Raw genomic sequence first — 16,599 nt, forward strand, 5'->3', positions numbered from 1 at the left:
TCTCCTGTGTTTCTGTGTCTTCTCGGGGGGAGGGTGTCTACATGTCTCTCACAGCACCCCACCCCGCTGAAGAGGGCAATCCCTTTCTCCCCTCCTAGGTGCCACACAGTACTCTCCAACTGGTGTCTGCCTGGTGGATGGCACAGGTGGGAAGGAGCCTCCCATCCATGGAGTGCTGACCAGCTGGGGTCTCTTCTCTTTCAGCCAGAGCGGGACTTTCAGAGTCAATGGGTGGATTTGTGGTGGACTGTGGTTAGACATGAGAAACCCCTTCATCCTTCCTCTCCCATCCCCTCCCACTCGGGTCTTCCCAGGGTGACCTGCTATTTTCTCCCCACCACTTTGAATATGTTCTTTTCCTTCAGTCACTGAAGGCCTGGGGCATTCTTAGGAGACTTTGTTTTTAGAGGGGGAGTTTTAGGTTCATAGCAAAATTGAGCTGAAGGTAGAGAGATTTCCCCAAACCCCCTCCTTCTACATATAGTCTCTCTACTATCTGCGTCCCCCACCAGAGGGTACCTTTGTTACAATCAAACCTACATCAACTTGCTTTTATCACCAAAAGTCCATAGTTGGTTCATTCTTGGTGTTGTACATTCTATGGATCATTTATAATGACACGTATCCATCTAGTGGCAGAGTAGTTTCACTGCCCCCAAACGTCTCTGGGACATTTCTTGACTGTCAATCCTCAGCTCTCACCTTGACTTCTCTCTGAGCCCAGTCTTTCCCCATCTGTTCTATTCCCATTGGTAGTGACATCTGGTTTCCACCTGGAGTCCCTGTTGGACTCTTTCAGGGCCCACCAAATGGTTGACAGGAGATGCCCAGAGACACATCCCTCACCCTGGGTGTGTTGGGCTCACAGTAGGCATGGTTGCTTCCACCCACTTCTGGAAGCATAAGAGACCACTTTTGATCCTGAGTGACCGGGTCAGTGGAGGCCAGGAGAGGACATTCAGACATCCTCCCTGGAAAGAAGGAAGGAAAAGGCCTTTCCACATTCTACAGTGCTCTGTGCATCTCTCTCTCTCCTCTCTCTCTCTCTCTCTGGAATGCCCACAAGGCCCAGAGCCCCACAGTCCTGCTGCAGATAGGTCTGGGATCTGTTGCAGAGATACACTGGATGGAGAAGAAACTGGGTCCCAAAAGAAATGGTATTAGCTGAATAGGAGTGTGAGAGCCAGATGGTATCACATAGACCGTGTCTTTCCAGTGGAGGCTGATGTCCTACAGTGGGTGGGAGACCCTTGGGGCTGAACCTGGAAGGGAGGTGAGGGGCACCCCCCTCAGTATGCTGGAAAGGAGGGGACTCATGCCTGCTTGTCAAGATTAGAGTTCACCCCAAGTGTCTCTGTCTACAGGGAAACTGGAGACCAGAGCAGGAATGATTAAAGGTGCCATTTGGGGAGCTGGTGTCACCACTCTGCTTGTTCTTTGCCTCTGCCTCATCTTCTTTGGGTGAGCTGGGTTGATGTGGGCGAAAGGTGCAGTCATGGTAAGAATCCAGCTGATACCATTGAGCCAGGCATGAGTGTGTTCCCAGCCTGGACCCCAGAGCTCCTGGAGCCAGGGCACCTTGTTACAAAGCCTTGACGTGAAGGCTCCTGGGCTCACCCTACCCTTGAGCTGCCATAGTACCTCACTCCAGCCTTAAGAGAGTGACCGTATGTCAGAGACCCTGGTTCTCCCGTCAGAGTGAAGACCTGCTGGAAGACAGCATCCCGGAGAGCAGTGGGCGTGGACGGCATCCACTCAGTTGTGGGGCCAGCTCCTGTGGTGAGTGATGTGGGCACCCTGGTGTGCAGACTGTCCTCTGCATCTCCTGGGGTGGCACACAGCCATGCTCCATTCAGCACATCCAGAAATGAGCTCATCAACTTCCTGCTTATTTGAAAATGTAGGTTTCATTATTCAGGCGTCTGAGGCCAGTAGATTAAGAGGCAATTGCCACTAAAAAGGCACTCTGTTACTCAAGTTCCCAGGAAGAAGGGCACATGATCACGTACAAGACCACGTGGACAGGGCTAGGGTGGATCGGGAGGCAGAGGGGGCATAGGGAGACATGGATGGGAGCCTTTATTGGGGTTTCCACAGGAAAGGTATGGTAAGATGGGGTAAGTAAGGTTTAGGATTGGCTAGTTTGAATCATTTCTGCAAGTTCTGGGGTGTTGGGGCTGTCCCTAGTCGCTTGGTATTTGGCCCTGGGGTGGTTAGGCAGAAGAATAGTGATTCAGAATGTAAGAGCTGGGGAAAGGAGGGTTTGGGGTGTGCGATTTGGATGGATTGGTTTGCATATGAAAGAGATGCTTGCAAGGTAAGTCCTTCACCATCTCTAGAGATTGGCCAGTCCTGACAGGGGCAGTTCCTCTAGGATTAGCAAGGCCCCAGGTGCCAAAGCATCACAAACATATGGTTAATACACTCCTAAACACTTTGCTGGTGGTCCGACTCCCTGATGGCGTTTGCGTCCCTGATACCCTGCTAGTGACCAAACCCAGTCTTGCCCCAAATCAGCGCTTCTCACACCAATGTGCTGCAGAGTGTGCAGGCCTCTTCTCAGTATGGCGTAATGCATCCACTCCTTTTGAGCTGAGCTCCCCTCTTAGTCCTTACCCTGCTGCAGCTCCCCCTGCTTCTCCTCCCTGGCACGTTATCATCACCTCCAGGAAGAACCCTTGTTCCACATGCCAAAGTCTGAAAAGCACTGGCTTCTCCAGACTGCTGAAAGTCAGGTGCCCACAGAACTTGGTCTGACATTTGGGGCAGGAAACCCAGAGTCCCTTTCGATGCTTCTGTCCCTCTGACACCAGCCTGCTCAATCACCTCAAGCACAGTGAGCTTTTTGCATCTCAGAATCATTGCTTGGCTGTGTTCGCCTACTCATGTGTCTATGTCAACCTGTCCCACTCCTGCTCATCTCCAAGCTCTGACTTTCACCTTTGAAAACTCTGAGGTGGACACAACTGAGGTTTCTGAGCACATGAACTGCAATCACTACACCTTCATTCATTCCTTTTGCAAATATCTCCCACTTGCCAATTGTTCTGGATGTTTGGGTAATATCTGTGTTTTTACAAATGCATATGTTACACATATAAAATGTCCCTGTTATTGAAGACTTACATTTATTTGGGGGGGGATGTGGAGAAAACAGTGAACAGGTAAGTAGTAAAAATATGCAAGAAATTGTCAGGAAATAGTACTATGGAGGGGCATTAGATGGAGGAATGAGAGATGTCAGTCCTGGCACGGTCATTGAGAAGACACCTGTGGGAAGTGAGGGAGCACAGAGTGAGCCCTGAGAGAATGACTCAGGCTCTAAACAAAGTTTGGGGGTTCTGAGGTTGGGGCATGCCTGGTGTGTGGGAGAAACATCAAGTTGGACATTGTGCTTGAGCGGAGCTGTGTGAGGGTGGGCAGTGGGTGATGGTGGGTAGGAAACAAAGCTGGAGAGGCATGGGGGCTGCAGATATTACAGGGCCCTGCAGTTCATCACAATTACCTATGGATATTTTGAGAAGAGTGATAATGTAAAGAAAAACCACACAGAACTATTACTCATCCAAAACACTTGACTTTTGACTCTTTTGGTCACTAAATGTGTTTATAGCTTTCCCCACACCAAATAATTATGTCTGACACACCATCTGGATGTCCTACTGTGCAACTCAGCTCAGTTCTGACACTAGACATCTGCAGATAGTATCACGTCCCACAGATGAGGGCTCAGCCCACAAGTCACCAGCCACAAACTCAGGCTGTCACCTGTGCTAACCAACTGGTTATGAATCAGAGGTTCCCACAACCCCCTTCCTCAGTTTCAATTACTTTGTCAGAGTAGCCGACAGAACTCAGGAAAGCATTTGACTTACTGTGTACCAGTTTATTATAAAAGGATATGATGAAGGATACAGATGAACATCCAGGTGGAAGAGATGCATGGAGCTTCCAAGCCCTTTCCAGGTATGCCACCCTCCACATATTCACCAACCCAGAGCTCCCAAACTATCACCCCTATGCTATTGGGATTTTTATGGAGATAGACATGATTGATTATTACCTCTGCTTCCAGCCCCCCACCCCTTCCTGGGGGATGAGGACATGGGGCTGAAATTTCCAAGCTTCTAACCATGGCTTGGTGGTCTTTCTGTGACCAGCCTCCATTCAGGAGCCATCCAAGATTTGCATTGTTAGAACAAAAGACACTGCTGTTATCTAGGAAATCCCAAGGGATTCAGGAACTCTGTGTCAGGAACCAGGGTCAAAGACCAAACAGACCAGCAGACCAGAAGATGCTCCTAGGACTCTTATCACTTAGGAAATTTATAAGGGTTTTACAAAATCTGTGCATGAACCAGGGGCAGATCGATCTATCTATCTATCTATCTATCATCTATCTATCTATCTATCTATCTTCTGATACATATATATCTTTTATGATTTCACAGACATTAATTGATGCTCATTTTAATGGGATTGCTCTGTCTGCTATGCTGAGAATACCTATATCAGGCTAGGAAATGAGGACCAAATAAGGAAGAAACTCAAATAATCCAAGCAAGAGATAATGCAGGCTCCCATAACAAGATACCGTAGACTGAGTGGCTTAAACTATAGAAATATATATATTTTTTATAATTCTGAGGGCTGGAAGTCCAAGATCAAGGTGACAGCAGGGTTAGTTTCTCCTGAAAACTCTCTCCTTGGCTTGCAGATGACTGCCTTCTCTCTAGGTCCTCACGTGGCTTTTACTCTATGCACACACATCTCCAGGGTCTCTTCTTAATATAAGGACATAAGTCATTTTGGGCCCTACCTTAATGACCTCACTTAAACTTAATTACTTCTTTAAATGGCCCATCCCCAAATATAGCTTCGACATATAAATCCAAGAGGACACAATTCAGTCCGTAAGACATACTTAGTCCAATGGGTAACCATGATGAATCAGGATTTGCTGATGGAATGGGAGTATGTGTGTGGTATGAGTAAAGACAGTTCACTGCTTCTACCTCATGGCTGTGAAAAATGCCAAAGATTACTCCATAGATGTCACAGATGTCCACAGATGTCATAGATGTCATAAATATCCATAGATGTCCATGCATGTACAGACATGTCCATAGATACCAAATATGACTCCAATGTGGTTGCCTCGAGCAACATAAATAATTGAATCACCAATTCCTGAAATTACTAGCTCTGCAGGATTATATTTCTCAGAGGGAATCAGACTTTATTTTGGTTACTATAAGCTTAAGGTGCCTCTGAGATGTCCAAGTGAAGAAGGTAAGTATGTGGCAAGGGTCTGGTGCTCAGAAGAGGGGTCCAGGTAAAAAACACAGAGGTTTGGGGGGCATCCACACCTGGGTGTCTGATAGGGGATGAAGCCACAAAGAAAAGGAGAGGTCCATAGACAGAGCCTTGGGAGAGGCAGGGATAGAAGGTGAAGACAACAAGAAGACCACTGAGAAAGAAAAAAAAAGATATGACCGAAAGAGTGTAGATTTGGGTCCTGGTAGCCAAAGGGAGACGAAGTTTCAAGGAGAAGAGAAGGCTTGCTTGTTTCAAATGCTAGTAAGTCCAGGAAGATCAGTTTTGAGAAATGGTCATTTAAATTTAGTACATGGTATTACCGTTAATCTTGAGAAAAGCAGATCTGGTTGCCCAGGGGAGGAAGTTTTCTTGATTGGAATAAGTTCAAGAGAAAATGGGAGAAGAGGAAGTGCAAACGCTCTTGAGAAACGTTGCCATAAATCTTGAGAAATTAATCTGCAGCAGAAAATGGTCATACTTCTAAATCCCTTGAGGCTTTCTGGGTGATAGGAGCATGTTTTGTTCTCACAATGTGACTCTGGGTGGGCTCCTGAATGGGCTGATCAGAAGAAAGATAAAGCCATGATTAGAAGCTTGGTCTTTTCTTCCCCACTCCCCATTCTCCAGAGAGGGGAGAGAGGCTAAAAATGGAATTAGTGATCCATCATGACTACATGATGTAGTCTCCATAAAAATCCCAAAAGTATGGAGTTTGAGAACTTCCAGGTTGGTGAACACATGGAGATGCTAGGAATACATTTGGAGAAGGTGTGGAAACTCCTGCTCCTTTCCCCCACCTCATCCCAGGCACCACTTCCATCTGGATGTTCATCTGCGTCTTTTATCATATCCTTTTACAATAAGCTGGTAAACAGTAAACTGCTTTCCTGAGTTCTATTGAGCCATTCTAGCAAATTAACAGAAGTTGAGATGGGTGTTGTGGCAACTACTGATTTATAGCCAGTTAGTCAGAAGCACAGGTTACAACTTAAATTCTTACTGGCAGGTGAAGTGGGGGTGGGGGTAGCCTTGTAAGACTGAGCCCTCAATTTCTGGGATCTGGCATTATCTCTGGGTAGAGAGTGTCAGAATTGAACTACAGGCCACCCAGCTGGTGTTGGAGAATTGGTTGGTGTGGGGAAAACCCCACACGTCTGGTGTCAGAAGTGTTGTTTATGTGGGTAACAGTGTGAGAATAAAGGAGACATACTCAGAAGAAAAGTCAACTTTTCATCAACACCCTCCCGAGTATCCTGTGCCGGAGTGACCAGGGTTGAGCTCATGATCAACAGATGTGCAGTCTTGGTTGGTACCTAACCTCTCTGAGAATTAGCTTCTCTCTATGTAAACTATTTTCCACATAGGTTTGAGTGAGTTCTCAGTAAAATTTAAAAGCAATCAATAGTGCTGTATTTGCTAAATAAGAAATGTCTGATAAAAGAATGGAAGAAAGAACAATTTCAAATCAAATTTACTTCAAGGACCCTCTCTGCCTTCTCACCCTACCCCCCTCCCCAACAGCCCTGCTCTGAGCCCTTCTTTGCTCTCCACACAGGGTTACCAGCAGGATTCAGAGCCAGACCTCCCTGCTAAGCAGACAAGCTCTGCAGGGGTGCTCCCCGCCTTGGAGACGCAACAGGAGCTGCATTATGCCTCCATCAGCTTTCACAAGATGGAGGAGAACACCTATGAAGAATATTCAGAGATCAAGACAAAATGAGGAACCGCCTGGAGCAACAGCCTCAGAGGGAGCGTCCATATCCTCCAGGAAGGGAGACCCAAAGGCTGATACTTGGAGACTTACCATCTCCATAGGCAATGGACTTATAAAGTACTATATGTGAGTTTCTTGCTATATTGGAACTAAGGCTTTGCAATCAGAGGGGCCTGGGATGGAATCCAGGCTCTTTCATTTATTAACAGTATGATGTCAGGCAGGCCACCTTACCCCTCCATGTCTTGGTTTTCTGCTTTGCAAAATGAATGTAAGGGCTTCCGTGAGGATTAAATAAAAGTGCATATGGAAAACACACAGTACAAATCCTGCTGTATTGTGAGAGTTTGGTTCACACTGGTTACTTCCCCCTTGAACAAAAAGGTGTCAGTGACATTTCACTTAGAGGCTGGGTATGTTCTGTGACGGACACCACACCAGCAATGAGTTAGCCTCATTCTGTACTCAAAACCCTCCCATGTGGCAATCATTTTGGAATGTACCACATATATCATTACATTGTACAATTTAAATTTACACAATGTAAGGGCGTCTGGGTGGCTCAGTTGATTAAGCATCCAACTGTGGCTCAGGTCATGATCTCATGGTTCATGAGTTTGAGTCCTGCATTGGGGTCTGTGCTGACAGCTCAGAGCCTGAAGCCTGTTTTGGATTCTGTGTCTCCATCTCTCTCTCTCTCTCTCTCTCTGCCCCTTCCTGGCTTGCTCTCTCTCTCTCTCTCTCTCTCTCTCAAAAATAAATAAACATTAAAAAATAAATAAAATTACACAATTTTATGTGCCAATTATATCTTAATAAATCTGGAAAAGAGCTCTAGATGTGTTTATATTACTTAATGATAAATATTAGTGAATATTTATCAGACAAAGAAAACCCTTGGCATGGATCCCTTCCCTGCCTTGGCCTCCAGCATCATCCCTCTCCTTTCCTGAATGCTCTCCTCTCTTTCCATCCTGCCTGCCTCCTACTAGTCCTGTTAGAGGCAAACCCACATATTAACATTTACAGAACTTTCTAAAACTTAGGGCTGACCACAGTCAAAATACTTCTCCATCTACTCAGCCCCAAAGACTAATTTACAAGCCTGTAACTTGACTTTCCAGATCAGGGGCTAGGAAAAAAAATTTTTTTTTGCAGAGGGGCAGAAAGCAAATATTTTAGGCTTTTCAAGCTGTATGGTCTCTATAGCAACTATTCATCTCTGTGTTTGTGGTGCAAATGCAGCCATAGACATTCTAGAAATGAATTAAAGTGGATGTGTTCCAACAAAATTTTATTTACAAAAGTAGGTAGCCCACAGACTATAGTTTTCTGACCTCGATTCCAGGTTGTTGTTGTTTTTTTTTTTAACATGTATTTATTTTTGACAGAGGCCTGAACATGAGCAGGGGAGGGGCAGAGAGAGAGGGAAACAGAATATGAAGCAGGCTCCAGGCTCTGAGCTGTCAGCACAGAGCCTGATGTGGGACTCAAACCCATGAACTGTGAGATCATGACCTGAGCTGAATTCAGATGCTTAACCAACTGAATCACCCAGGTGTCCTAATTCCAGGTTGCTTTTAATCTTACCCAGTCTATTTCTGCATCTCCATATCCTAACCCATCAATCCTTCATGTCATTCTCTAAATGTCCTCATGCTTGTGCATTCTTCACCATCTTCATGCATCCATGTTTCTCCTCCAGGAAGACCCATCACTAGGTCATCATCTGTTTGGCACCTTCTTATCCTTTAAAATAAAATTTAAAAATAGATGTCAGGGTTGAGAGGTGAAGACAAGGCAGGAAGTTGTAATCTTCCTCCTAAAAAAACCTAATATTTTATTTAAAATAAAAATCATCTTGAATAAGCAGTCCCAAACCCACCAGTAACATCAACACCATGTCAGGGATAAAGCATAATGCCATAAAATCATAAAGTGACACCTAAAACCAAATGAAAGATTTTGGTATGGTGTGAAAAATGTCTGTGGCCTAACTCTCCCTGCCTTGCATCCAGGAGGGACAGCTGAGTCAGACTTCTGTTTATGATAATGTCAAGCTGGGTGACATGAGCCAACCATCTGTTGAAAACATTAAAAGTCGATAGTTAGACTTCCAATCCAGACAAGTTGTCGTCAACCCATTGCTCCTCCCTCCACTCACAACTAGAAACCCTGTAAATGGTGCAAGAACTAAAAGAGAATTCTGGAACATTATAAGAAGAAGGTGAATTGGCTTGGGACCCCAGAACTAGGGGAACAGTACAGAGGCAGAACATCTCAGTCCCCCCACCTATCAGAGGAAATGACCCATTGTTTGCCAAATCCTGACTGAGAAACAGGAGACAACCAGGTAAGTTCCTGTCTCTCCTGGATGGAAGGGGAAGTCTGCTGAAAACCAGGCAGGCCCACCACCACCACAGGGGGATGAACTAGAGCTGGAGACAAGTGTCCAGGAAATGCTTACCTTCCTCATCAGACTTGAGATATCTCCTCCTGTCCAGAAACACTGAGGCAGGTGGACAGAAAGGGACAAAGGGATCCAAGCATGCTGTTGAGTGCTCCTGACCCTGACCCTAAGTTCTCCTTTGTTAAATGTGAAGACTAGCCTCCTTACCTCCAGAAGGGGTGTGTGTGTGTGTGTGTGTGTGTGTGTGTGTGTGTGTGTGTGTGATGAAGTAAGCTATGTTAAGGGAGCAGAACAGAGGCCAGTAAGCAGAGGGCCTTAGCAAGAAGGCTCAACCAGATGGGGCAGACAGAGGTCATCCACAGGAGGAACAATGCCTGAGAGTGAACAGGAGAGGCGACAAATGGAGGAGAGAGAAGGCCAGCGCCACTCACTCTTGATTGTCTGCTCCCCTGGCTCCATCCATCCCCACTCCTTTGACCTCCTGGTCCTAAAGTGGAACATACACATCTGGGTCATGCCCTTCTGCTGAGCTGGGAGGTACCTGAGCTCAAAGTGGCACCCTGTTTCAGCACCACGGACAGCACCTGCTGCCCAGCCTAGGGCTCACCAGGTGTCAATGTCTTCTGATGGATGGAGAGCGCGCCTGGAACGCCATTTATCAGCCCCCAGTGCAGAGTGGGAGGAGCCTGGGGAAGGGTCTGGTGACGTCCTAGGTTAATGATGTTGGTCAGGTGTGTCTGTGACCTTGTAGTCTGTGCTTCCCTCCTCAGGCTTAGGTTCTTTGTCCCAAAAGGGTGTTAACCAGGGATTAGATGCTGACCTGAGGTGAGGTTTATCATGGGTGTCTCCAATACTTAGATGGAATAATAAAGCCAGTCTTGGGGAATTGCAGTCTTAATCACTCAAAGAGGAGGTCCTTATGGTATTTCGACCTATTGTAAGAACTTGGGAGAAATAAGGTTTCCAACTAGATTTGTAACTGTCTTCCTACCAAGCCGGAATAACATCAGAGATGCTTTTTTTTTTCCCTTTCTCCATTTGAGTTGTTTTCACTCTTTCAGCCTGGGTTGGGTTTTTCCTTTTTCCACGTTTCCTCACATTTGTGTCTAGAGCCTTCTTGTTCCTCTATACGTGGTCTCAACCACTCCAAGGCTCCCACCTCAACCTCCACCCAGGCAATTCTTGCAGTTACTAGCCCAGGATGTCTTGAGCCCCAGAGCTGGGATGTGGCAGGAAGCCTGGGTCCTATTGATAGGGTTGGAAACAGGAACTTCATGCCCACCCAACATTCCCTCATATGTTCCTCTTTCTGGTCCTTGCCCTGCTCAGGAGTGCTCATGTCGGGGATGGCTTCCTTCCCTGTGATTTCTCCAGGATCTACTACACCAGGTGATCAGGATCCTACCCAGGCAACCCCTTATCTGAGCCCCCAAACACCAGGACAGGACTTACCACTATTCACCCACACCACCAGCATTCTACATGATGCTGATCTCATTCAGGTTTTCACAGGCAGAGTTGGAAACTTCTAGAAAAGAAAAAGATGAGAAGAACTTGATGTTCTTTGTCTCTTAGGATAAGGTAAAATCCTGGACATGGAAGCCCAAAGAAGAGGCCAGACATGGACGCACTGTGATCATTGTCTCCCAAACCTCTCTCCCCACCCCTAACCCCACCTCTGCACAATCAGGAGGCACTTTGCTGATTTGGGTTTGCCCTTGCATACACACAAATAAATAAACAAATCTTTGTTCACCTGTCACTTCTGGTCTCCCAAACTATTCCCTATGGTTGTGAGTGAGTAGATTCAAGGAGAGAAAAGTCGTTTATATGTCATCTTCTTTACCAAAATTAAACCTATACTATATACAAGATTCTGCTATTTGTGTGTTTTCCTTTATGTGAATACTGCCACTTGACACATATTTATCACCTTCTATGAAATTTATCATTACTGGGTGCAAAGCAAGTCTACATATGCTTGTGAGAAATGCACATTTCTTGCTCCCAAGGACTCACTTCCCATCTTGGGAACATAAATACGCAGTCAAGAAAATTCATCTTCTCACCTGCTTTCTGCCCACCTCCAATCTGTTCTCCACAGAGAAACAGGAGAGAATTCTAAAAACCCAAGTGTCCTTTACAACTTCTAACCCGATTGGCTCCCAGTTGCCCAAATGGAAATAGCAAAATCCTTTAAGATGAGCTCAAGCTCAAGCTCAAGGACCATCTTACCTGACTCAGGATGGGCAGGGACCAGTTTCTAATGCCTAGAACACACCATAAGCCAATAGCCGACACATGCACAGAGGCACAGACTAATTTGTTCCATTAAAGAATAAAATTTTTAAAAAATATTTATTTTTGGAAAAGTACAAGCTGGGGGAGGGGCACAGAGGGGAAGAGAGGATCTGAAGTGGGCTCCGCACTGACAGGCTGACAGCATCCAGCCTGATGGGGGGCTCGAATCAATCCACAAACTGTGAGATCATAACCTGAGCCAAAGTTGGATGCTCAAACGACTGAGCTACCAGGTGCCCCCAAAAATAACATTTTTAAGAGCAACATCATGATCCTCAGATAGATAGAAAATAAACATGTGTTAAAGATTCTTTTTAGCACTGGGTGTTGTATGTAAGTGATGAATCACTAAATTCTACTTCTGAAACCAATACTGCCCTGTTGTTAACTAAAATTTAAATTAAAAACAGATTTTTTTATTTTGCAAAAAAACACACACTGTCAGATCTATCCTCTTAACAAAATTTTAAGTGTACATTGGTGTTAACTAATGTGCCTAGTATAGGCACTATGTTGTAAAACTTTTTCACCTTGCATGACTGGAAATTTATGCCCACTGAACAGCAACTCCCGATTTTTTAACTCATTACGAATGAAGGGACCAGGCAGAAATTAAAGATTTGGGCAAATTTATATGGAGTAAAGGAATATTGAAATGAATTTATGAAGCCATGTAACACTGGCTTGGTAGGAGGATTCAGCCCTCCCCCTCACCCCGACAGCCAGACAGAATGTATATACATGTCTATGGACAAGAACTATTTGCATTGCTATTAGTCACCATAAATTATAGCATTTGAAATAGTTCAGAGAGGGGCGCCTGGGTGGCTCAGCAGTTTAAGCGTCCAACTTATGGCTCTCGTGAGTTGGAGCTCAGTGTCGGACTCTGTGCTGACCGCCTAGAGCCTGGAGCCTGCTTCGGATTCTGTGTTTCTCTCTCTCTCTCTCTGCCCCTCCCCCACTTGCGTGCACGCTCTCTCTCAAAAATAAACATTAAAAAAATACATACTTTTTCATTGGAGACAGCCAGCTATCTTATTTCACTTATTCTAAATATTCTTATAATTCTTTTTTTAAATGCTTATTTATTTTTGAGAGAGATGGATTGATGGATGTTATCATTGAGAAACTGATGTTGAGTGTGCACACATAAACACACACACACCACAGGCAGTTATATAGACACATAGACACAACTCAGATGTGCACACACAGAGGACACAGACACACAGACACAAATACAGACACACATGTACTTCCAAGATACACACACACGTATAGAGACCACAGACACACCTCAAAACACATGCACATAACTCATACACACATATATACAGACACAATACAGACATGCACACAAAACCCCCAGACACACATAGATACACAGACACATGCACACTTCAAACATACACAGACACACATGCCTCAGACATGCACACACAGACAGCAAACACACACACACACATATACACAGGCCAAAGAAACACACACACAACATAGGCACACACAGAGACTATGGACACAAATACACATGCATATACACAGACACATTCACTGCAGATACACAAACACCGCAGACACATACATACTTACTCACAGCCACACAAGATAAGGCATTAGGCAGACAGATCCAATTCCCAGCGGAAGAGAAAGGTCGAGGTCCCCTATGACTCTGGGCCACTTTCTGCCATGTAGGCCACCTGTTTGTTCTCAGTACACACCTCCCCTGCCCACCAACATGACCATCACCTGTCCCTGCTGTCCTTGAACCAGCAGATCCCGAGACCTCACCAGCCCAGCTGCTGGCCTGTGTCTGGAAGAACAGTTTTGTCCACACTCAGGCCGATTACCCCCTCTCAGCCTTTGAAAGATGGACATGAAGCCAGGACAGGTGAGAAGTGAAGTGAATTCACCTAAGGGGAGTGAGGAGTGAAAGGGTAGGGGGTGAAAATGGCTGGGTGGCATCAGGGGCCAATGTGGGAGGCCCAGGTGCAAGACGAAGTGGCTCTGTCCCTGGGGCTCCCCCTCAATCCTGCTCTGAGGGCCCCATGGGGTGTGAGTGGGGTTCGTGGGACAGACCGGGAGCTCTCCAAGGGTGCTCAGAAAGTTCTGCCCATGCTCCTGGGCTCATCCCAACCCAATAGAACATCTTTTTGGATACTTGAATATTCCAACTCCTTCTACACGGACTCTAGGCTCCCTGAGGAAGCTCTTGAGATATCTTCCTGGGAACCTGTGTGTTGATGAAGAGACTGGGTCAGAGGGAACCGGGGTCCCCTGCTTGGGACAGCTATGAGCTTCATTGGCTGCCAAGCTTATCAGGTGGTTGTTACCATTCTCTTTCCCAAAACAAAAGGAGGATAAGGAGGGAAGTGGGAGGGGGGAGGAGGAGGAGGCAGAGGGGGAGGGAGATGTGGAGGAAAAGGGGATGAAGAGGAGTGGGAAAGGAGGAGGGGGAGGGAGACAGGAGGAGGGGAGGAAAATGGGAAGAGGAGGGGGGAAAGAAGATAAGGAGGAGGAGGGAGATGGGGAGAAGAGGAGGAGGGGAGGAAGATGGGAGGAGGGGAAGGGAGGAGGAAGATGGAGAGAAGGGGAGGAAGAGGAGGGAAGGAGAGGAGGAGGATGGGAGGAGGGGGAGGAAGATGGAGGAAGGACGGAGGGAGGAAACAAGAAGGAGGAGGAGGAGGGGGAGGAGGAGGAGGAAGAAGATGGGGAGGAGAAGGGGAGGAGGGGGGAGAGGGAGACAAAGATGAGAGGAGGAGGGGATGGGGGATGTTGTTCAGGAGGTCAGACTCGATTTCCTCGGCCCCCGTCTGCTCACACCAGTGTGCTCACACCAGCGTGCCTGCCTGTGGCCCTGCTCTCTGGAATAAGATGAGCCTGCCTCCCGGAAAACCCATCTCACCCTCCGGCTCCAACTCAGCCATCCCTTCCTCCAGGCACATCCTCACCCCCTCCTCTGGGCTCCAACAGCCCTGTCCTCCCTCCTCTGGGCTCCAACAGCCCTGTCCTCCCTCCTGGGTCAGCCCTGTCCACACCAGGCTGTGACCATCTCTGATGCCCCCATCCTGGCCCTGGCTGCCTCTCCTCCAAGGTCAGCCTTACCTCAGCCCAGCCTCCAGGAGCCCCTGCTCAGAAGACCAGAGCAGCTCAGCCAGCAGAGGGGGCAGCTGGAACAGAGGCCCACGGAGCCCGTCCTATCCTGGGGAGAGAAGGGGAAGTGTGGCTGGGGTTAAGTAAGAGCGAGGCAGAGATCAAGCACAGAAGGGCAGTGGATATTTCCTCCAGTTACCAAATCTGTCCCTTCCCCTTTCCTCTGTCGTCAGATCAGCCCCATCCTACAGACCGGCCACTGCCAGCGTGGGCCAGGCCAGCCTGCCGGGAGCCCTTTCCATGTATGAACACATCCATCTTCCTAAAACCCCCGTGCGCGGTGTGCAGGGCCATCACAGCACAGCGCCACGAACCCTGCAGCTTCAGTGACACAGGCTCATCTTCTCGCAGCTCAGAGGCTGGGGCTGTCGGCAGAATGGATTCCTCCTGAGGCCTCTCTCCTTGGCTTGAAGATGGTACCTTTCCTCTGTGTGTTCACCCGTCTGTGTGTGTCTGCGTCCTAATCCCCTCTTCCTATAAAGACACCAGTCCCACTGAACCACAGCCCATCCCAATGGCCTCATTTTGCCTCAGTGATCTCTTTAAAGACCTTTTCTCCAAAGACAATGGTCTTTGGAGGTACTGAGGATTAGGAGATGAACGTATGAATTTTGGAGGTACGCCATTCGGCCCTGTGAGCATAAGCAAGTGACTGTGCACAGAGTGGCTAAACCCCTTCCCAAGGCAGCACCCTAAGCATTATGGAGACAGGCCCGAGCCTGGAGCTATCTGGTGTAGAACCAGGGAACCTGATCCGTTCGTTGGAGGCCGTAGATGAAGAAGCCTCCGGGCAGGGCTGACCACCAGAATCTTCTTACTAACAGCAGGACCCAGAATGACCACTGAGGAATGGACAGGACCAGACATATGACCTGCAAGATGGCCACACCTGCGTCTGCCGCAAATATTCACCTCTGTCCTCCTATGGGATTCTCCCGGAGACAAAGTATTAAGTATTGTGACCCCTCCATGGGACTTCTGGGGAAACTGAGGCTTGGAGGCTCAGAGGGTCAGGCACACCTGAGCATTCTCCCTCAACGTCATGTTGTGTTATCTTGCAGCAAATGCCCAACTCTCAAGCATGGCCTGGTGCAGGCAGCCCCAGGGAAGGGGGCTATATGCCGTCCAGGGAGCCCAAGACCCCCCTTGGAGTCCTGGTCCTGTCCACTCTGTCCATTCAGACCTGGGAACTCACCTTCTAGCTGCACAGAGCAATGGGGTTTCCTGCAAGCTCCCTCCTGAGCCCCTAACGACTCACACTCCACCGCAGAAACCAGTGTGGTCTGGAGTGTCTCTGTCTCCTTAGGGAAGTTCTCAAGACCAGACATGAAGTCTGTCAAGCTCCCCTCTGACTCAACTCCCCTGAAAAGAGTTGTCCATGATGCATTTATCATGGTCATTCATTCATTAATCATCATCTCCCTCACCTGGGGTGTGTGGGGGGGACCTGTCCCCATCTTTCATGCCTCAAGCTTCCCCTGCACAGAGTGGTTAAACTCCTTCCTGAGCCCCTCAACAGCAGGACTGACCCTCTGGGCTTCTAGAAGCTATCATTGGTCAGGTAGAACTCACCTTCCTGGTGTGGACAGAGGCGCAGGAGGGACAGGCCATGGACAGGGACTGGGGCGGGGGGTGTTGATTGCTGGCACCCTATCTGGGAAGTAGGAGTGGCTGATCTTCAAGGGTCACGCCACCTCCGAGA

General features: G+C 47.6%; 1 protein-coding gene and 1 long non-coding RNA gene across 2 annotated transcripts in view; one reads left to right on the forward strand and one right to left on the reverse strand.

Moving 5' to 3' along the window:
- The window catches only part of CD33 (CD33 molecule), an 8,338-nt gene extending 987 nt beyond the window's left edge, over nucleotides 1-7,351 (forward strand). The window contains exons 3-7 of the mRNA XM_029924109.1: nucleotides 38-43; nucleotides 99-146; nucleotides 1,365-1,461; nucleotides 1,698-1,779; nucleotides 6,875-7,351. Coding sequence (XP_029779969.1) covers nucleotides 38-43; nucleotides 99-146; nucleotides 1,365-1,461; nucleotides 1,698-1,779; nucleotides 6,875-7,039 — 398 coding nt within the window. The 3' untranslated portion in view covers nucleotides 7,040-7,351. The remainder of the gene's footprint in view (nucleotides 1-37; nucleotides 44-98; nucleotides 147-1,364; nucleotides 1,462-1,697; nucleotides 1,780-6,874) is intronic.
- Nucleotides 7,352-8,523: 1,172 nt separating this feature from the next.
- Nucleotides 8,524-16,547, reverse strand: LOC115279627. The gene is made up of 4 exons (XR_003903540.1): nucleotides 16,470-16,547; nucleotides 14,850-14,946; nucleotides 10,896-10,971; nucleotides 8,524-8,782 (listed from the first exon to the last, which is right to left on the reverse strand). It is a non-coding gene; the product is annotated as an uncharacterized LOC115279627 (long non-coding RNA).
- Nucleotides 16,548-16,599: the final 52 nt, after the last annotated feature.

This window comes from Suricata suricatta, chromosome 16, assembly GCF_006229205.1.
Source record: "Suricata suricatta isolate VVHF042 chromosome 16, meerkat_22Aug2017_6uvM2_HiC, whole genome shotgun sequence".
NCBI lineage: Eukaryota > Metazoa > Chordata > Mammalia > Carnivora > Herpestidae > Suricata > Suricata suricatta.